The 23196-nt window shown below is 39.1% G+C and overlaps 1 protein-coding gene across 2 annotated transcripts in view; it reads left to right on the top strand.

Annotated features, from left to right (window-relative positions):
* The first annotated feature begins 3914 nt into the window (after positions 1-3914).
* The window catches only part of LOC117400779 (RNA polymerase II subunit A C-terminal domain phosphatase-like), a 155538-nt gene continuing 136256 nt past the window's right edge, over positions 3915-23196 (top strand). Inside the window, exons 1-8 of one of the 2 annotated variants that reach the window (XM_034001111.3) lie at positions 3915-4120; positions 4564-4919; positions 9887-9970; positions 11799-11892; positions 12256-12384; positions 18579-18729; positions 19730-19820; positions 21988-22154. In XM_034001111.3, coding sequence (XP_033857002.3) covers positions 4612-4919; positions 9887-9970; positions 11799-11892; positions 12256-12384; positions 18579-18729; positions 19730-19820; positions 21988-22154 — 1024 coding nt within the window. In that variant the 5' untranslated portion in view covers positions 3915-4120; positions 4564-4611. The other variant, XM_034920182.2, reaches the window with a different exon arrangement.

The following is a 23196-nucleotide window of genomic DNA, read 5'->3' as shown; positions in this document are numbered from 1 at the left end:
CGAGGCCGAAAACGGCTCTCCCAGGCTAGCCGCGAGGGTCTCGTCTGTGAATTGCACCATTCTCTTGTGCAAGGTTTTCTCCCTTGATCCGGCGCAGATAGCACAGAATGCCTTGTCTGCCAAGGCAGCAGAGGCGTGATCTATGCCCAAGCACTTTACGCACATGGTGTGTTTGTCTTGCGGGGGCAGATTCCGCCTGCAGGACGTGCACGGATGAAAATTCGACATATGGCTGACAAACGGCGAAGCATTGAGGTGTTGAAGCTCTGGAGCGTTGACGGAGCTGAAGCACCAAAGTGTCGAGGCTATAAGCACTGAGGTACCGAAACCCTCGAGAGGATTGAGTACACTGGTGCAATATGTGATTTCTGGGTCGAGGTCTTGGGGCACCAAGGGTGTCGAAGCACCGAGGCTCCAGGGTACTGGGGTCGAGGGTGCTGAAAAACACTGAGGACACCGCTGTAGGGAGCTGACAAGGCTTCAAAGACCTCGAAGCGTCGAAGCGCTGAGGTGTATAGTCCTTGAGGCACCAAGGGTGTCGAAGAACCGAGGTACCGAGGCTATGGGGCATCGGGGCACTGAGAGCACCGATGCTTAGAGCTTATAAGCCTCAAAGGCGTCGAAGCGCCCAGGCGTTTAGACCTCCAGGCACCAAGGGTGTCGAAGCACCAAGGGGGGCTCGAAAAGCCTCAAAGCTTCGACGCGCCAAGGCGTGTATCTCTCGAGGCACCGAGGATGCAGAAGCACCGAGGCACCGATACTATGGAGCACCGAGGCACAAAGCCACCGATGTCGGGAAGTGCTTGAGGCACTGAGGTGTCAAGGCTTTAGTGCTCCGAGGGCGCCGAAGCACCGAGGACCCGAGGGTACCGCGGGCGTCGAGGCCTAGACACTGGGGCACTGAAGCACCGAGCACCAAGTACCAAGGGCAAAGCATCAAGGTACTTGGCTGTGTGTCTGTGTCTGGGCTGCTTGCAGTCACACAACCAGGAACAGTGGGTAGCTTGCAATGGTGTGGAGCGTAGCCCGCAGACAGTTGCAATGCAGTCACACAACCAGTGCAGCGTGAAGCTTGCAGTGGAGTGGAGCACAGCCTGCAGACCTGGAGAAGAGAGAGAGACAGAAAAGGAAAAAAAATCTATGTTTTTTTTATTTTTAGTTAACTACCCAACGCTTTATGGGTGAGTGGATCAATGTGCTAACTACTCAACAATAGGGCCAAATAGAGCCTAATGGAGGATGCATGCGGTTGTTATTTATTATTTATTTTGTAAAACTGCAAGCAGTAGAAACACAGACACTCGACAGTAAAACTGGAGTGTGCTTTTTATTTTTTTTTAATTTATTTTTTTACTGAAGCAGTAAAGAAAAACAATAGTAAAGTACAACCAATAGGGGCACTAGGCCGTGCACAGCGAGTGGGTGTACTGAGGTCGCCCAGATCCCTTGAGTCAACAGCGGCTGCAGAGCGTGGGTGGACTCGCAAGAGGGTCATGTTCTCCCCTCTCTCTCTCTCTTTTTTTTTTTTTACAGCTGCAAAAAGCAAATTATAGAAAGGAACATGCAGCAAGCTGCAGAGGTTAGAAAGCTGACTAAAATCGCCATGCGATGTAGGCTGTTGTAGAAAGAGATTATATATATGTGTATATATATATATATATATATATATATATATATATATATATATATATATATATATATATATATATATATACACATACATACACTACCGGTCAGAAGTTTTAGAACACCCCCATTTTTCCAGTTTTTATTGAAATTTAAGCAGTTCCAGTGAATAACCTGAAATGGTACAAAGGTAAGCGGTAAACTGCCAGAGGTTAAAAAAAATAGTTTAGGTTACCAAAAACTGAAAAATAATGTACATTTCAGAGTTATACAAAAAGGCCTTTTCCAGGGAACAAGTAATGGGTTAACAACTTACAGCTGTTCTGCAGCAATGGAAGTAAATTAAGCCTTGAAAGTTGATGCTAACAATTCCTACAGGTGTCCCAACTTTTGTTGATTACTTACAAACCCTCTGTCTGTATAAAAGCAGTGTTGGAACAGACTGTGTTACTACACCCTCCTAAGCATTATTTGGACAGTATTGTACTGCAGGAAGTAGTATATTGCTCTCATAATGGCGAGAAAAAGGCAATTAACAAAGGAAGACAGACAGACCATTATAACCCTTAAAAGTGTAGGTCTTTCCTTTAGAGAAATTGCAAAGAAAGCCAAGGTGTCAGTGAGTACAGTTTCCTACACCATCAAAAGGCACTTGGAAACTGGAGGAAACTCTGACAGGAAGAGGTCTGGAAGACCCAAAGCCACAACAGAATCAGAAGACAAGTTTCTGAGAGTCAACAGCTTGCGTGATAGGCGGCTCACAGGACAACAGCTTCAAGCACAGCTTAACACTGGTTGAAGTAAGCAAGTCTCAGTTTCAACTGTGAAGAGAAGACTTCGAGCTGCAGGTTTGACAGGTCGAGTGGCAGTAAGAAAGCCATTGCTAAGATGGCAAAATAAGAAAAAGAGGCTTGCCTGGGCCATGAAGCACCGCCATTGGACTACTGAAGACTGGAAGAAGGTCTTATGGACCGATGAATCAAAATTTGAAATCTTCGGTTCATCACGCAGGGTTTTTGTACGCCGTCGAGTAGGCGAAAGGATGGTTCCTCGGTGTGTGACACCAACTGTCAAACATGGAGGAGGAAGCGTGATGGTCTGGGGCTCTTTTGCTGGATCCAGAGTCGGCGACTTGCACAGAGTGAGTGGCACCCTGAACCAAAACTGCTACCACAGCATTTTGCAGCGCCATGCAGTACCCTCTGGTATACGCCTAGTTGGTCAGGGTTTCATCCTACAGCAAGATAATGACCCAAAACATACCTCCAGGCTATGTCAGAACTACCTTAGAAGAAAAGAACAAGACGGTAGGCTTCAAATCATGGAATGGCCAGCACAGTCTCCAGACTTAAACCCCATCGAGCTGGTTTGGGATGAACTGGACAGAAGGGTGAAAGCAAAGCAACCTTCAAGTGCAACACATTTGTGGGAACTTCTGCAACAGTGTTGGGAAGAACTTTCCAAACAATATATATATATTTTAAACGAAATGCATAGATTTAGCTCAGCCTTCAGCTGCCGAGTTTCTGATTCCGGTGAAGTGGCAAGCCTACTTCCAGTAATAAATTGCAAGGGAACTACAGAAATAACTCGAGAGAAAGCTCTTAAAAGAGTCAATCACACAACTGGAAAAGGTTGTTATACTAACCTCACCTGCCTGTTTGTTAAAAGCAAAAGAGAACGACGTCTCCCTGTAGTGACTATTTATTTCCTCGGGAGGCGTGACCGAGGACGTCACTCCACGAAGGGGCTGGCAGCTTTGATATAAAATGCTCAGTAAATGATAAGCACGCATATCCCAAAAGTATTGGTTTGGAGGTCATCTTTGAATTGAAAGGGAACCGCCGTTTATCAAGTCTAAAGTAGTTACATAACTTTAACTCGCGAGTCACAACGGTGTATAACGGAGTTCTGTCTCTAACTTTAGCAATACAGACAGTATTAAGAAATTTACAGTAATATCGCGCTGTTTGAGTTGGGGACTACGAAGCGAAATAACAGCACTTCACTTATAAAATTATACACGACCTTCATACAACGTATTAACTTAAACATAAAAATAAGGAAACATCTACAAATGGCTACTAAGTAAATACAATCGATTATTATTATTATTATTATTATTATTAATAATAATAATAATAATAATAATAATCGTATGCATCCGTTTTATCTTTTAAATAAATGTTTAGCTTTTATTATTTTATCTACTTGATTTCTGATACATGGGTCTAAAAATAAGAACTGTTCCAATTTGTACATCTAATTATAAAACGCTGACACCTTCCTTAGCAGTGTTGATACAACACAGGTTCGCTTCACTTCTCTTACACGCGTCGTTATTCACACCTGTTGTTCCAGACCAGACCAGAGGCAGGATATATTCAGACTTTTTTTGTTATTTATCTCTCAAGGGTTTCTTACGCCCAGTAAACACCATAACGTTTATGTCTTTATTCACAGACGAATTAAAGAACCGCTCTGTTACGTGGAGGTAAAATGTTTTCATTCTTTTTTTTTTTAAGCATCTCTAAACGTTACGTTGTGATATTGAATTCTGTTATTCACCGAGTCCCGAGTCTTACTACTGTTACAGAGGACGAGTGTACTGCTCAGCCTCAGCTAAAATAAAATTATATATAACAATATATAATGATATATTTGATCAATTATTGATCAAAATATCCATCGATGACAGAAACAACTCTGCCATATACTACGACTAGTTGCTGCGTTTATACCGGAAGCTGTGTACGACTCTGCGCTGTCTCTCGCAGGATTGTGTTTCCTGTTTACGGGCGGGAAGAGCGAACCTGAACCCTCAGTATCTGTTCTTACTCTCTGGTTTCTGCTGTTCAGTTTCAGCGCCTTGTCTCTTTAAATCCTGGATATCTGCTACAGTGCACATATCTTTAACGTGTTGTCTTGGATATTCAGATATTTGTGCTCAACCGCTGCAGCTAAAGTGATTGGAGTGCAAGACAGATGGAGGACCCGGCGGACTCTGGTGGCGGCGGCACCGCAACTTCTGCGGGCCCCTCGGTGCTGGTGACGGAGATCCACTGCTCGGCTGGGGCTCGTCCCTTGCGGCTGCTGGAATGGAAGGTAAAGCCCGGGTCACATGTGAACATCGACTCGGTTCTAGCGGTGTGTATCCCCATCCCGGTGGAGAGACAGGCCGGAACAGAGCCCCGGGACCCGCCGAGTCGGCAGGCTGAGAAGAAGGTGAAGTCGGACCGGGCCGGAGTTGTGAGAGAGCTGTGCTGTCAGCCTGGACAGGTCATCTCTCCGGGGTAAGTGCATTAGAAAAAAAATAACAAAATGGCAAGTATCCTTTTAAAACAACGTCATGTAGCCATGGAAACACACCATCAGATAATAATGTAGAGATGTGGCTGTTTAGTTGTGATACTTTATGGGAAACTGGTAGAATAAATGAATACATACATTTCTCGTTAGCTTTATCCTACACAGACTAAAGATAACTGTACTATTAAATGTTTCAGCAAAACATTTACTATAACTAACTTACCGCATGCCATACTTTGATTTCCCTGCTTCAGTTATTCTTGGAGAGTAATGAAATACATTCAGATTTTACTGTACATTCTATTACTAGTAGTTTTATGCAGATGAAGAGACAGCGATGTAACATCATTTTCTGAAATGCATTGTTAGCATGCAAAAATGACAGATGTGCAATCTGTAATACAAGTCACACACTTGCCAACAGCCAGATCACCACCGTTTGTAGCAAGTTGGTTTTAATTACATTTTCAGGAAATAATAACCTGTAAAGTTTACGTTGCTGGAGAATAGACACTCGGAAGCTTGGACTGCAAACATTTACACGACTTTATGTATGTGTATGTATGTATTCATGTAAAAGATTATATATTTTGTATTGTAAAAAAAAAAAAAAAAAAAAAAATTATACACAGCAACGCAAAGTATTTTCTGGAAGGCCTAGTAAAAACAGTGCCGCAATCGCAAGGGGGTGTGTGTTTGTGTGCATGTTCAAAGATGCAATTTGTGTTTAGTGTTTTCTAAGCAGCTGACACTAGCTTCTCGGTTGTCGGACGACGATACATTGCGCTTTTCCATTTTAAAAAGGAGACAATAATCAAAAGTTTGAAGTAGTGGTCATATCAACATACGTTTAAATGTTTACAGCGTTGAGCTAAGTGGGGGCAGGGCTTGAGAGTTGTGTGAGTCTGTTGGGCCACGTGATTTTTTTTCTTTCGTTTTCTTTCTAGTAAATGTTAATAGCTGTGTAAACTAAAAGAAACTTGAAATTGCTTTTAGTAAACACATTTATGCTTGAAGTTCATTTTTCTAAACGTTGACCTGTTGACCCGTTAAATATGTCTCATACCGTTTAAAATTATTATTATTTTATTTTTTTTAAAAGCCTTTGAACTTGAAAAGATTACCTCTTGATGTTTCTTTACAATATATCAAAAGATTGTCATTTGTAACCACCTACCTCATATAAAACTACCTTTAGTTTCAGGGGATGTAATGGTAACCACCACACATCTCACTGCACATTTACAACCCTCCGATAAAACAATGGCAAATGGTATAAAAGTGTAAAACTGAACATGCATGCAATTCTAAAGTCAGTCTTTTCTACTTTAACCTGAAGAACAGACCTCTGAGGTATTGAAAGCTTGTGGTTATTGTTTAGTTAGTACAATAGGTGTCATCTCTATAATTAAAAATAACAAGAACTTGTTTAGAAGCAAATTGTGAAATTAAGGACCATTATAAACTGCACATCAGAAAAATCTGAAAAGCTGTCTGCTCAAGTGCTATTAATAGATATTGAAGACAAAAATAAATTAGTTTTACACAGTACACTTATCTGCACTAACATTTTATATAGTTTTGACAATGGTTGGATTTTCACAGTAAGCATCAGGAAGTCTCTTGCTGTTAAAGATTGTTGGTTTCATTAACATTAGTTTGGAAAAGTAGCTCATATTTAATAATAGTGCTCGTTTGATGACCATCAGTGGTCAAGCCTGTGCGTTGTTTTGTGTGTGACTGTGCTATAGTAAATCACACTTTTTATAGCTCACCTAACTTGTGGCCTCATATAAATCCTGTGTAGTCCCCACATATTTTTTTGGGGATACCTTTATATACATATTCAGCTGATCCTATTAAATAGTTTATGGACCAGTATGCTTATCCTATTCAATCCACTAATCTAGCCTATTTCAGCAAGGTACTTGCTGCTGGAGGTTTGTCTAAAGCAGATATTTGTCCAAAACCGTGGTGTTTATCACAAGTTGCAAACCACGTACTGCATAATAACAAAAGCGAAGCATTTCTAGTCAGCAGTTTTGAGTGGAGCTACCTTTCCTTGACGTTGTATACATGTCTGCAGTGTTGAAAGAGTTAAAATTATTTGTTTAGATTGTCCCCTACATCAGGGGTTGGCAGTTAAATTTCATGCTGGGCCAAATGACCTGCGGGCAGCCGCAGAGCGGGCCACTTACAACCCTGACCCCCCGCCGCAAAAATGAGCTCTACAAACGTGTTGCTGTATAGCGTATGGCATAGAGAACACATACTGAACAATTTCAATGTATTTCGACCTGTCACTCATATCATAGTTCAGGGAGCAGGGCACATTTTTGATACACGTACATTTAAATGTGCCATGCACCCTGGACTATATGAGCTTTAACTGGATTCCTTGCGGCAGTGCTGCATCAATAATCTTTACCTGCATATACAACCCAATGTATCGATATCTGTTCCATGATGGGGAAAAAAACTGCAGATTAAATTGTTTCACCGGCAACTGGCTCATCAAAAAGAAAAAAGCAGCGGCCGGTTGAAAACAAACAAAGCAATAAGGTAACAATTGTGATAATGTGCCCTTGTAATATATCAGTAAAAGTAATATGGCATCTGTGTTGAATTTATTAAGAGACAAATTAATTTAACATTCCGATATGTTGAAAGTGAAACGAAACTGAATGTCAGCTGTTCAGCTGGTCCCCCCCACATTTGTCAAGTGGTTTTGAGTGACATGTTGTGCAATTTGGTATTTCAGCAAAATGAGTGGCGTGTACATTTTTGGAGGACTGCCTATTATCGCTGTCAAGTCTGTCACACCTTTTAAAGTTGATCGCAAAAGGAAAGTGCAGTTGTTCTCATTGAATTTGTTACAACACAATGAAGCATTTAAACTACAACACAATCATGTTTTTTATTAGCACAGGTGTGTGTTTACATGTATTGACCAATTGGAATAACTGCTCCACTTCAGCAGAAGAAAGCAAGGCCAGCCAATGACAAACAGCTGCAACGTGCTGAAATCCAGTGTTTTGGAGGTGTTAAGGAGAATTTTTACATGACTTCAGCGAGGCCAGCAAAATGAAAAGCAACAAAATAGCTTTTTCTTTTACCATTTTACCAACAAAAGCACAAAGGTCAAAGTACACATGCATACGACATGCGAATGAGTATTGAGCTCACATGCCCGACAAGTGTATAGTACTCATTTTTTATTTACTAATCAAAAATACAATTTGCCACATGTTGCTAATGTATTGGACAACCCTGCTGTAAATAATACAATGTGTCTGCAAAAAACAGCAAATTTTATCTTCACATTAGAGATTGTAGAAATGCAAGATTGTATTTTAACCACTAGAGGGGACCACAAGCCAAAATAAACAGTAAAACCACAAATTCATGATTTTCCTAGACACACACACATCTTTTTCATGATTTAAAGTAAACAGTTGGTTCAGATGTACTTTAAACTAATTTACATAACCAATATTGTCTCTTTTTAATTAAACAATGGAGACATAACTGTAGAAACTACTGTGTTTTTTATTTGCTTTTGTGTGTTTTATTTTCTTTCAGTTGGTGTCCTTTGTGCAGAAAAATGTATAAAGTAAATAGTGTCTCTGAAGACCTTGTTTGGTGTGTTGCAGACATGGTAAAGACATGTCGCCATAAATAAGATCAGTTATAAATATCTCCTAATTTTAATACATCGAGTTTTTCCATAAAAATGTACTATATGCCTTTTATAGAAACTGGACTGTGTCGATTGTTTTATAATTTATATTAAACGTGCACATTAGCGCTTAAACTTGCAGCTTTCTGTGTTCTCTAGGGGCGCTCTCACACTTCTGAACGTGCGACAGGGTAGCATCACAGCCAAGCTGTTACCGGCAGGAAGAGAGACTTAGAACACAGAAACCATTTAAGCGCTAATGTGCATGTTTTAATATAAATAATAAAACAATAAACAAAACATGGAAACAAGCAAACAGCAGTGTGGTGGCCAAAACAAAAGGTTTAAAACTAAATTAAAAAAAACAAAAACAAAAAAATACATTTACTTTAAATACTGTGGTTTCAGGCTGAGCCGCTTCCATTGAAACACAGCGTCATAAAACTCACCTGAACACCAACAATATTTCTCCCTATATTTAACACCACAGCACACGAAACACGGGCCTCCACGTCTGTCGCCACCATTAAGTCTACCATTGACACCCGTGATCACCCTTTTTATACCCTGTGACTATGACCTAATTAATCACCCATTATTTAATTTACGGCTGCAGCCACATTCCCACATGTATCTGCAGGGAGGCATTTAACCCGCTCCCTGCCAACCCAATTTCACCACACACCTGTGCACCAGCAGGGCTTTCACCCTGCCACAGGTGTATATATGCCAGTAACCTGAAAACTTGCATTATGATGAAACCTAACCAGAATGAGATTTCAAAAATCAGAAGATGGATTTATAATCCCTACGCAATGCAACCAGAACCAAGATGAAAAAATAAATAAAAAGCTAATAAAATGTTTCAAACTGTCCTCTGATTTTAAGGATACTTATCATGTGTTATTTGGGGGGGGGGGGGGGGGTTAATTTTTTTCTTTTTTGTTACTGTGTGTGAAATTCTAAACCAAATGAATGTCATAAATATAAAAATCATGTTATTAAACCGTGAATTAAATAAAATGACACTATTGAAAACTAGTTATGACTAATGGTGAAATTTGAATTCATGAATTGTTACCCAGGGTAGCCCAGATGAGAGGCACCCTCCTTGATTTGATTTGCAATTGCCTCTTGAGTGTACTCTGCATTACAGCTGCTGTAGGAAAACTTCACGAGTGTATCCTAAACAGATTTAAATCCATGTAAGACCATTTTCTTTCTAATGTCTGATTTTGTTAACACACAGTATTTTCATTAATTGTTTCTCAGGGGTATATTAGTTCGAATTGAAGAATGCACCCATCCGGTTGTCATGAAAGGCCTCTGTGCAGAATGTGGCCAGGATCTCACACAGTAAGTACCATGTTTCCATCTTAAGTACCATGAAAATAGTGTGAAAAACTCAATCATGTTACTGCTATCTACAAACCTCAAAAGATTGCTTCAATGCATGTTGTATATTTCCAACTTAAATTCTGTCGCCAACCTACAGTATTTCCTTCATTGATCAGTATAATTAATAGACCCATATCATCCTTTGCATTTGTCAAGTGGTTTTGAGTCAGCGCGAGAGACAGAGTTCTGTAGATAGCTATCTTAACTGGGGCAGACTTTGGATTTGTTGCACCATGAGGGGTTTCTAATATTTTTCTATTTTATATGTTGCTATGCTTTGTCTATTTCCTTAAATTCAATGTAAAGACAAGTTTGCTAAGTTACTGATAAGGACACTTTCCTTATTTGGATATGATATATGGAGGTGTCTTGTAATCTCTTGTAATAACATATCTTATTAGCGCGGGGTGTCTGTCAAATGCATGAATTGTCAGTGTGTTATTAGAAGGATCAAGAGAAAACTAAGCCATAATGGAAAACAGTTACAAAAGAGAGAATTGTTGAAGAATGGTCTAACCACAGGTTAGGTATAAATAAAAAAAGCTTGTTTAGGGAGTTTTGTTACACCAGAGCGCACACTGCGTAGTCTCGGAAATTGGTAATTATGGACTTAAATGCCTTTTTTGTATTGTATGCTGTTCTGTAAGTTTAATCAAGTATTAGTATTAAACTGACTGACTAATCGTTGTATTGAGCCAACCATTATGGGTTAATCCACAAAATACGACTCGCACTACTGAGCCAGTCAACAGGTTGATTTCCGCCTGCTCCCGATTTTGCTGCTGTTTTTCTAGAATTCCAGTTTATAAATGCTTTCTTCTACCTTGTCCTTTGGTATTTTTTTAGGTATTTTTGCAATGTGTACACAAATGCATTTATTTATTATGTGTAACTTAAAATTAATTTATGAATAGATTTGTTTATAAAGTAGTAACTCTAATGGCAACTTGTAAGGTGACATTTTCTTTTGCAATATACGCTGTTGTATGCTTTTATGATCAGATTGAACCTGATATAATTTTGTCCTTTTTTTCCCCCACCCCTTCAACCCTTAGGCATTGTTAGGCGTAGAGTTGAATAAAACAGACGTTCCATTTCAGAGTACATTTTTAATGAACTCATATCATGTTTTAATAATGCCAATGTAAAAAGAAATACATCTTACAAATTCATAGATATCATATGGAAATGAAGAATATTATGTTTTACATTATTTAGTTTTTCTTTTAAAACCAACTTGTTCCCTGTTTGTCTGAAAGAATGGCACTGAATTACTAATTTTTTCATAGTTCTTTTATGGCTCGGTATTTTGACATGTTCTCAGTTGCTACAAAGAAAGACATTTTCAAACCTTTTCCATTTGGGATAGTTTTGAGTGTCTGTATAACACCCTTATGTCTGACAAGAAGCAATCGGAAATTGTTGACCCACATTACAGTTCAGAAATCATCTGATTGCATTTCTGTGTTCGGTCTATAAACAGAGCTACGTATGTTACACATGATATAATGAGGTAGTTTGAAACCCTTCTGGTTCAAGGGTTGAACGGTTTGTCGGTTTCTTTTCTCAGAAGCTGCTGGACAGAGATAGTTTTTAGAGTTGGTTGCGGTGGTGTTTTTTGATGTGGACAAAAGGCAATGCATTGACAAAAACATATCGCATTGAACTGTTTAATTTAGTTTTATAGCTAACTTTTCAGTACTGAATTTCCTTAGAACAAGATAGCATTCAAGGACTAATTAAATAGCAATATTCTAATAACTTGCTCACCTTTTCAATTTTGCAGATTGCAAAACAAAAATGGGAAACAGCAAACCCCCATATCCACAGCCAACGTGTCCATGGTCCACAGTGTCCCGGAGCTTATGGTCAGCTCAGAGGTAAGCAAGCACTCCTGGAGGCTAGTGTTGAGGAAGAGGTTTCTCTTGTAACAAACAAACCCATTCCAGATCCCCCTCCTGTTATTGTACTGTGCATGATGTCTTTGTCTCTCTGGTTTCCATTTGGTATGGAAATCAACTCCAGTACTGAGATTCAATTGTCAGATTTATTTAGTTTTGAATGGTGAAAAGATCACTCTCATTTCTACAGATGTGGTAAGAACAGAAGGATCCAGTGATGGTGGCATCTATAAATATGTATGTCAGTTATAACAGGTACACGCTGTGGATGTAGGTCATGATACTGATGGTATCTTCAGAGTGAATAAATTGCATAAAGCTGATTTTATTTATTTTCTCCAGCAAGCTGAGCAGTTGGGGCGAGAGGACCAACACCGGCTATACAGAAACAGGAAACTTGTGCTGATGGTAGATTTGGACCAGACGCTGATCCATACTACTGAGCAACACTGCAAGCAAATGTCCAACAAGGTAAACTGATTATAGGGCCTTTGGGGGAGGTTAAGACCAAGGATGTTACTGGAAAGCAGAAATCATTTGTTTGTTGGAGGGTGCTTGTGACGTGTTTATTTATTGCTGTGTTTTGTGTAATAAATAGTACCCCCTAGAGACAGAGCCAGACTGCAATCAAAAAATATAATAATAAATAAATTAATGAACAAACTGGCAGAGGAGTGGGAGCAGGAGCAGGAGCAGAAGTGTCTGCAAGCTGAAGGAGCTTTCATTTGCGTGGCTTGCTTGGAGTTTGGGCACCACCAAGAGGAATGTCCATATGAAGACCCCTGCTTTATGGTGGCATATGCGAGGGATGAGGTGGAGTCCCCGGACGAGTGGCTCCGCCTTAAAGCTCAAGACCAGCTACCTACCTGAATGCCAGAGACGGGGCCCCTCTGCCTCCCAAGCCATATGGAGCGGTGGTGTGGATGCCCTCTTTGCAGGTCTGGAGGATCAAGGATGGTGCCTCGCCTGTGGAGAATTCAGGCACCATACAGTGTACTGCCCCCTTTAGGGTGAAGAGGAGTTGCCACCTGCCAGAAAAAGGAAGAAGTGGAGGAGTGGCCGTTCCTGGATGTGAGCAATGGAGGTGCTGCCTGTCCGAGTGCCAGAGAGGGAGGTGCTACCTGCCCGAGTGCCAGAGAGGGAGGTGCTACCTGCCCGAATGCCAGAGAGGGAAGTACTGCCTGCCCGAGTGCCAGAGAGAGAAGTACTGCCTGCCCGAATGCCAGAGAGGGAAGTACTGCCTGCCCGAGTGCCAGAGAGGGAAGTACTGCCTGCCCGAGTGCCAGAGAGAGAAGTACTGCCTGCCCGAGTGCCAGAGAGAGAAGTACTGCCTGCCCGAGTAGCCAGAGAGAGGAGCCACTGCTGTCTCCAGTACAAAAGGGGGAGGAACCACTGCCGTCTCCGGAGCCTGAAGCGGAGGAGCTGTTGCATCTCCTATAAGTTGTGCCTATTTGCTTTGTGCGGTGCAAGGTTGCCCCAATGGTTTCTTGAAACTTGGCTTGGGTTTTTGATAGCTCCACTTTAAATGGCTAGGCACTTTTGATAACTTGCAGTTTTTTCACATTCCCAATGTGTGTTTGTTTCAGATATCCCTTCTTTTTTCACTAATTAATAATAACACATACACACATTATGAGAATAGCAACATTCCTCAACCTATATTGAGGCAATGTATTGTCGTTTTGGATAGGGTAAATGTAAATAGTAGCCTGGTCTGAAAGGGTTAAGATGTGAATCTGTATAGCTTAGCGGTTATGTTTTTGGAGTGAAAGTATGACTAGTTAGGGTTAAAATCCTGCCTTTTATTTATATATATATATATAATATATATATATATATATATAATATATATATAATATATATATATATATATATATATGTGTGGTGTGTGTTTTAAAGTTATGTGTGCAAAAATATGTATGTTCAACAAAAGTGTCATTCATATCAACTACATTTTTTTTCACACAAAAGATGTGTTTGTTACACATAAATAAGATACATTTAATTTTTGAATTCTCAAAATGTTTTATTTGAAACTACATTTTAGTCTTGGCACTTTCACTGCATATTATCTCTGGTCACAGCTCACACGCTAGCTCACTCATACCCACAGTTTCTCATTCAAGTTCAGTGCTGGACTGTCTAGTCCCCAGGCTCATGCACCCCTTTATTATTATCTTTGCGCCAATAGGGACCATAATGAGCGTTACACTGACAGGAAACCAACATTTTTCAGAGATCAAGATCAGAATGATGAGATGACTCTTCAAAAAAAAAAAAAAAAAAAAATCTCCCAAAAAAACTCCAAAATGTTAAAAATAACGTCTTCTCAGCTGGCTGACTTCATCTTTCAAAATACTGCTTGTTTTCTCAATTAGTTGTGTAGCACGGGACAGTAAACACAATATGCTTGCAAACTGAAGGTTATAGTTTCAAATCCCACGCATGCTAGACCTTTTTATTGCTGGCAAATGTTCCATTTTAAAACATAAATAAATAATTTAATATATAAATAATATAGATGTCACAGTAAGTGTGTTCCCTACTATATTTCCATGTTGACAAAACAAGTTAATTGTCTTTAAACTCAGATGTCCTGTAATATAATATACATATGCATGGATACAACTCGCTGGGGTCTTCAAAAAAAAAAAAAAAAAAAAATCTATATATATATATATATATTTCTCTCTCTCCTCTCTCTCTCTCTCTCTCTCTCTCTCTCATTCGTCTCCTCTCTCTCTCTCTCTCTCTCTCTCTCTCTCTCTCTCTCTCTCTCTCTCTCTCTCTCTCTCTCTCTCTCTCTCTCTCTCTCTCTCTCTCTCTCTCTCTCTCTCTCTCTCTCTCTCTCTCTCTCTCTCTCTCTCTCTCTCTCTCTCTCTCTCTCCTCTCTCTCTCTCTCTCTCTCTCTCTCTTCTCTCTCTCTCTCTCTCTCTATATATATATATATATATATATATATATATATATATATATATATATATATATATATATATATATATATAAATATATATATTAGTGCCTTGCATAAGTATTCACCCCCCTTGGAATTTTCCACATTTTGTAGTGTTACAACCTGGAATTAAAATGGATTTCATTAGGATTTTTTGTCACTGATCTACACAAAATAGTCCATAATGTTGAAGTGGGGGAAAAAAAATCTACATATTTTTCAAAATTATTTAGAAATAAAAAACTGAAAATTCTTGATTGCATAAGTATTAACCCCCTTTGCTGTGACACCCCTAAATAAGATCTGGTGCAACCAATTGCTTTCAGAAGTCACATAATTAGTTGAATGGAGTCCACCTGCGTGCAATTAAAGTGTCACATGATCTCAGATTAAATACACCTGTTTCTGGAAGTCCCCAGAGTTTGTTAGAGAGCATATCTAAACAAACAGCATCATGAAGACCAAGGAGCTATCAAAACAAGTCCGGCATAAAGTTCTGGAGAAGCACCAATCAGGGTTGGGTTATAAAAAAATATCCCAAACTTTGAACAACCCCCGGAGCACCGTTAAATCCATTATTAAAAAATGGAAAGAATATGGCACAACCGCGACTCTGCCTAGAGAAGGCCGTCCACCAAAACTCAGTGACCAGGTAAGGAGGGCATTAGTCAGAGAAGCAACCAAGAGGCCAATGGTAACTCTGAAGGAGCTGGAGAGATCCACAGCTGAGATGGGAGAAACCGTCCATGGGACAACTATAACCCGGACGCTCCACAAAGCTGGGCTTTATGGAAGAGTGGCGAGAAGAAAGCCATATCAAATCCTGTTTGGATTTTGCCAAAAGGCATGTGGGAGACACAGCAAACATGTGGAAAAAGGTTCTCTGGTCTGATGAGACCAAAAATAGCACAAAACGCTATGTGTGGTGCAAAGCCAACACTGCTCTTCACTCTGAGAACACCATCCCCACGGTGAAGCATGGTGGTGGCAGCATCATGTTATGGGGATACTTTTCATCGGCAGGGACTGGGAAACTGGTCAGGATTGAGGCAAGATGGATGGAGCCAAATACAGGGAAATTCTAGAGGAAAACCTGTTTCAGTCTGCAAGAGACCTAGGACTGGGGTGGAGGTTCACCTTCCAGCAGGACAATGACCCTAAACACACAGCAAAGCTACACTGGAGTGGTTTAAAAACAAGAACCTGAATGTCTTAGAATGGCCCAGTCAAAGCCCAGACCTCAGTCCGATTGAGAATCTGTGGCAAGACTTGAAAATTGCTGTTCACCAACGGTCCCCATCCAATTTGACAGAGCTTGAGCAATTTTGCCAAGAAGAATGAGCAAAAATTGCAGGATCCAGATGTGCAAAGCTGGTAGAGACTTACCCAAAAAGACTCACAGCTGTAATTGCGGCCAAAGGTGCTTCTACCAAGTATTGACTCAGGGGGGTGAATACTTATGCAACCAACAAATGTATTTTTTTTTTTTGTTTGTTTAATTAACTTTTGTGACACAATAAAAAATATTTGCACCTTCAGAGAGTTATATATATCTTGTATATCTTGTGTAAATCAAATGGTAAAAATCCCAATTAAATCCATTTTAATTCCAGGTTGTAACACTACAAAATGTGGAAAAGTCCAAGGGGGGTGAATACTTATGCAAGGCACTGTGTGTATGTGTGTGTATATCGTTCAATCGTTCAATCGGCCTGTATTTCGGTCTTTCGACGCAGGCCACAACAACTTCGCCAGGCTTTTTGGTCCCTGGCCAGACCCATCCAGTCTCTGCCAATGTCTTGTCTGAGCGAGTCCCGCCATCGGGTTGCGGGGCGGCCGAGCGGTCTTTTAATGTCGAGAGGCAGCCATTCGGTCACGGCCCGCGTCCATCACCCGTCCGACCTCCTGGCCACGTGTCCGGCCCAGTGCTTCTTGGCCTGGTCGGCCTGGTTGACAGCGTCCTTGACCTTGCTCGTCTTCTTCAGTAGCAGTATATATATATTTTGTGGGCGATTAGTCCATTTTAAAATATCAATAAATTGTTTAATATAAATGTCCTGTAATATACATCTGTGTGGATAAATGTGCCTGGGGTGTGCAAAAATCTGCAAAAAAACGTTGAAAGAAAAAGGAGGACGACATTTTTACCTTACTTTGGCGACTTATTTCTCTTACTGTATGACGGGTATTGACTTTTTCTTTCTACATTTCACCTAAGAGTGTTGGGATCTACAAATTAAAAGTAAAATGGTGCTTTTGGCTGATTTACTTTTGTTGCACCAATACCCTGAAAATACATAAACTATCCTTGCTGTATAGAGAGTCTGGCAGTTCTCGCTGATAACTTGACGTGAGGAACTACCATTCCTCTCAATATTTTATGCTGAATTAACTGCTGACATTTTGTGTTTACAATTACAAAAACTGTGGCTTGAGCCACAGATTGAACAGTGAAAATGAGGTTGCTTTGGCCTTGCAGAGCTTCACAGTAATGTGTAGCCTACCCAAAACACATTAGTGTTATTTCAGCGCAATGATTTATATTTAAAATACATCAAGAACTGTAAATGTATGTGTGTGATTTTATTGTATTGTTTTTAAACCGGACACCTCCTTATGTCGGACAAACATGTCCGGTTTAGCGAGGGGCTACTGTATGATGATGAAAAGCTTTTTGGGGGTGAAGGTTAGGGCCCCACTATAGAATCTGATGGGATTAAACTGCCTTTTCATTTTTTAGATATATAACAGTATTAAAGTAGGTAAAATGAAGACAGAACAGAATGCATTGTATAGATGACGTTTACATTTAACAAAAACATTGTTATTTTGATTCTTGCACTCTTGCATGTTATCCTTCAGGCACCCACTGCTGCAGCAAACCACGACTCAACTCCCGCTATTTTATTTGAAAAAATGTTGCACAACTCTCGCTAGAGATCTCGCTAAGATGACGCAAATAATATTTAAATTTGTATATTGCGGCTGTCTTCATTTAACATATTTTTTCTTAGTACATACGACAAAATGTGCACTTTGCGAACTGCGGTATGTTTGCACGACGACTGGCCCATCTTAGTACGTCTACCCCTTAATATTTTTTTTAGATTGAAGTAAACTTTGATCTAAATACTTTTATAGATTATATTTTAAATAGAGGAATTTCAAAAATGCCTTTGTTTCTTCCTTCCATAAATGTGGTTAATTTATAATTATGTAATTAACTGTATGCTCCTTCACTACTGTACATCAATAGTAAAGGGAAGTTGGACATAAATAATACTTAATATGTTTTAGTCAAATTAAATACATAAAACAACTGTGTAATCTTATACACATGGTGTTGTAAATATAAAAAATACATAAAAATTATTGCAGGTTTTTCTCATGATGTTTTTTATTTAGTTCGTACCAAACATTTGCAATATGTTTAACTTGAAGAATAAATGTTTAATGCACATGTTTTTATTTGGAATGGTCACATCATAAAACACCACAAGAAGCCTTCCAATATAACAGCCCTAGTCACTATTTAATATAATATAAGCATACATATTCATACACATACATGTTGTAGTAGCAAAACACACTAGAAGGATTCTCAAGATGGGCTGTACATATTTCAGATATGTTTACTGTTGCCTAACCTTTTTTAATTTATTTAGTTTTGTTTACTTGATATGAAAGCTCTTCTTTTTTCCCCCCTTTCCAGGGAATCTTCCACTTTCAGCTTGGCCGGGGAGAGCCCATGCTCCACACTCGGCTACGTCCCCACTGCAAAGATTTCCTTGAGAAGATTGCCAAACTGTACGAGTTGCACGTTTTTACCTTCGGTAGCAGGCTGTATGCACACACCATAGCAGGTATACAAAAACACTGCAGGTGGAAGAGCACCTGACTTGATTGTATTGCAAGATATGCAAGCTCTTTCATTTTAAATGTATGAATACCTTAAGCAAGATGTTTTAAAAAATGTGTAACTGCTTGTATTCAAGCAGGGGAGATTTAATAGAAGATTTCCAACAGCAGCCACTTGGTGGCAGCACATATCTATAAAAGGTATTACTTGTACAGTACTTGTATGATAGCTTAGCTTGGAGAACAGTAACAGCATTTGGTGTGTGTGACCCTTCCACTTCATAAGTAAGTTGGCATTTTTTCAACAAGGTGAACGTTTTACAAAGTAAGAGTAATGTGAAGTGGCAAGTGGGTATTATATTACTGTTAGCCAATTCATTATTTAAGAATTAAGATCATTACAGCATGTGGTGATTCTGGGAAACTTATGTTTGCAAACATTCTGAGTAGGTCTTACAGTTTGCTTGATAAGTCTGTACACCACTGAGGTGAGCCACAGGTGGATTGTATTGGGTGGGGGGTGGGGTTTACATTGCTGTGGTATCACCCTGAATTACATAGACCACCTATTTGTTCGGGGTAATCCCATGATTGATGCAGTTATCCGCAGTGTGGCTGGTGTTGCCTAAGGTTCTGTTTTCACATTACCAGCTCGTACCTGCTAGCTGACATATAAAAATGTCAGAGCCTGCACTTTTGAAGAACAGACCATAAACAGCTTAATGTTAGCGTTATGTATGGTCTTATTTTGCTTCTTTGCAAAATGTAATATTTTCACATAATGTTTACATTATGTGAAAATAAACTATATCCATGTTCTCCGTTATGTTACTATATAAACAAAATCTAGTTTACAATAATTTCATTAGAGGTTTAGGGTCGCTTTCCTACACATGCTAGCAGGGACTAAACTTCAAAGCTGGTTTGTGCTTATGTACCAATGTACTGGGCTTATGCTGTGTAAAAATGTGTAATTCATAACTCCTGTTTTCTGCTTTCTGTTAGGATTTTTAGATCCAGAAAAGAAGCTCTTCTCACATCGAATTCTGTCGAGGGATGAATGTATTGATCCTTTCTCTAAAACAGGGAACCTCAGGTAAGATACCTGTATTAACACAGAGATGTGTTATTGCTGAGTGTCTTTAATCCTTTTCTGACTTGGAAATATACTAGTATAGCAGTGGAGACTGGCTGTTCAGAACTGTTTGGATATCACAACCACAACTAGATTTTTGTTATTTATGGTTGTTTTGTGTGGTACAATGGAGAGAACCACATAACACTTGTTGTTACCCAAAGTAAAAATTGAATATCTATGTGATGTAAATTGGTTTTTGCTAACAAAACAGCAAAACACATACATTGCATACGTTTTATTTTAGAGTTGCCCTTCATGGGAAACAAAGCTGCAACCTGTGTCTTGATGTGCCTGTGAATGTAGCATTCTGACTGGTAGAGACACATTTCGAATGCAAGATACCAAATAAATGCATGGTCCAGGAAAGAACACTTCGTTGCAGACCTTGAGAAGTTGAGAGGTCATTGGGCTTTTGTTGTAAGGTTCCCAGTTTCTGGAGACTCGGCTGACAGCAGGACAAACTTAGCAACCTTAGCTGAGAAACAACATTCAGTCTGCAGACTCAAGATGTTAAACTATATTTTTTAATAGCAAGAAGACGACCGCAATGGCCAATTAAAAGTACATTTGCATATCAAATTGCTGAAACTTTTTTTTTTAATGTTAATTGGCTCTTATTTAGTGTAAGTAATGGTCTCATTACGAGAACATTAACTCTCATGATGAGACAGCCTTGAGAATGAGTCTTGTCAGTTTTTCTTCTTCTGTGTCAAGCAAATCAGACTGATTTTTGTTGTTGAAAACAATTGAATCTAAATTTATTTCAGATTTTAAACAATATATTGTGCTACATATCATATTGTTTTGTGATGTTGTTTTGTTACCCCTCAATAAAAATAAAATGACACTTCTTTTAAAAATGTAAAATAATGTTCTTTTAATTTTGAATTGGCTGGAATATAATTTGTACCATATTTTGTAAAAGAGAAATTCCCAGGAGTAAAAAAAAAAAAAAAAAAAACTTACCCCATCAAAAGATTAACAGTAGAATGAATGTTATTTATTCCAGGTGTCATTTATGCTTTGGTTTCCTTTTGCATGATATCTTTTTGATACAGTCTTTTATAAGTTCTGTTATGTGAACAAATACGAACATGGTCATGTTTGCCACTGAATACATTTCAAGCAGTGTTTCTTTGAATATTTATCCCAGCACTACTTTGAACCATTTTCCTGATTACGCATGTGCAATTATTATTACAATTGTTAATATACTAATATTAACGTTAGTATACTTTTTGTATGTGGAATTAAAAGGTACAATGGTGATTCCTGTGTGAAAACACAATCCTAGAGGAAAGTAATACATTGATTGCTTTATTCAAAGGGTTCATAAAGAAAAGCAGTAAGTTAAGATGTGCAGTAGGTTAATATAACTCTCTTGTACACATGTACAAGTGTTGTGTTGTTTTTTTTTTTTTTTTTTTTTTTAATAAAAATATGGTCTACCATTCAAGTGTTCTCCTACAATGCAAACCCCCTGGCCTCCTGATTCACTAGTAATCTGAGAGATTTCTAGCTGATCTTTTAAGGCCTTCAGACTAACCTTGACCAGGAGTTTAGGGAATATGTGGGAGTCCCAGAGACCAAGCCTGGAGAAAAATGGGGATAAGGAAGCTTTTGATGTTCTTTGACTATGAAGTCCTTTTTGTACATTATTTCTGGGTAGAGGTTATAGGACTTGTGCTGTAGGCAGATAACTTTCCTTCGTTCAAAGAGTCACACCAAACTTGACGCAATTAACTCCATTGCAGTTTCCACATGGAAGACATGTACTCCTCATTCATGATTTGTTGGTTCCAAAGCAACTGCAAGCAAAGAAATACATAAATCAATTTCCAAATTCAGTCTCTTCACGCCACGGTTGGTGTGGCTTTCCCGTTGATAACCGTATACTCTCTGGTTTTCTGTTCACCACACGTCCAGTGTGATTAGGACTTTAGGTAACAAACTGGCTCCTAGCAAAAATAGATGGGAACATAGCTTTAAAAATAAGTAGTCTTAGGTTCCCAGCCACTGGCTTTGTATTTCATTTAAAAACACTGAATCTGTGTGCTTCATAATTATTATTTTTCCTTCCCTCTGTATTATCTGGTAATGTGATGCTTTTATATCTGTTTTCTAGAAATCTCTTTCCATGTGGCGACTCAATGGTTTGTATCATTGATGACAGAGAAGATGTGTGGAAGTTTGCACCTAACCTCATAACAGTAAAGAAATACGTCTATTTTCAAGGGACAGGGGATATCAATGCACCACCTGGGTCTAAGGAAGCTCAGATGAGGAAGAAAGGTAACTATTATTATTATTGCACATATCCAAAATCACACTACCACAAAGGGGAAGATGTTCAGAACAGATAACATCAGTAGTGAATAGTAGTCTTATTTATTTATTCATTCATTTTTGTGATTAATATTTATTTGAGCCAGGAAGTCCTGGCTTTGATCTCTGCATAGCCACAAGTTCACTGTGTGGTTTTGAGTAAATTATTTAAACTCCATCTAATGAACAAGTGCAAATAAGCTTGGTTGTCCTGCATTAAATTAAAGTTGTACTGTTTTAAAAATAGTTTTTATATGTTTAAGAAAGTGATTTCCTTAGAAGTTCATGTTGAAATAATCCATGCTTACACTGTTAAATTCAAATCATACTATATACAGTGCCTATAGAAAGTCTACACCCCCTTTCAAAATGTTCACCTTTTGTTGCCTTATAGCCTGGAATTAAAATGCATTAAAATAGTTTTTTTTCATGTATCTACACATCCTACCCCACAACTTCCAAGTGAAAAGGATATTCTAGAAATTTGTAGAAAATTAATAAAAAATAAAAAATGAAATAGCTTGGTTGGATAAGTGTCCACCACCCTTGTAATAGCAATCCTAAATTAGCTCAGGTGTAACCAGTCGCCTTCAAAATCACACACCAAGTTAAGTGGCCTCCACCTGTGTTAAATTGTACTGATTCACATGATTTCAGGATAAATTCAGCAGTTCCTGTAGGTTCCCTCTGCTGGGTAGTGCATTTCAAAGCAAAGACTCAACCATGAGCACCAAGGCGCTTTCAGAAGAACTCCGGGACGAAGTTGTTGAAAGGCACAGATCAGGGGATGGGTATAAAAAAATCCAATCGAAAATTTGTGGCATGACTTGAAGATTGCTGTCCATCAACGCTCCCCAAGGAACTTGACCGAGCTTGAATAGTTTCATAAAGAAGAATGGTCAAATATTGCCAAATGTAGGTGTGCAAAGTTGGTAGAGACCTATCCCAACAGACTCACAGCTGTAATTGCTGCCAAAGGTGCTTCTACCAAGTTTTAACTCAGGGGGGT

This window comes from Acipenser ruthenus, chromosome 4 (assembly GCF_902713425.1).
Source record: "Acipenser ruthenus chromosome 4, fAciRut3.2 maternal haplotype, whole genome shotgun sequence".
In the NCBI taxonomy this organism is placed as follows: domain Eukaryota; kingdom Metazoa; phylum Chordata; class Actinopteri; order Acipenseriformes; family Acipenseridae; genus Acipenser; species Acipenser ruthenus.
Note: the sequence above shows the minus strand (reverse complement) of the source record. Positions and strands in the feature narration are given on the sequence as shown.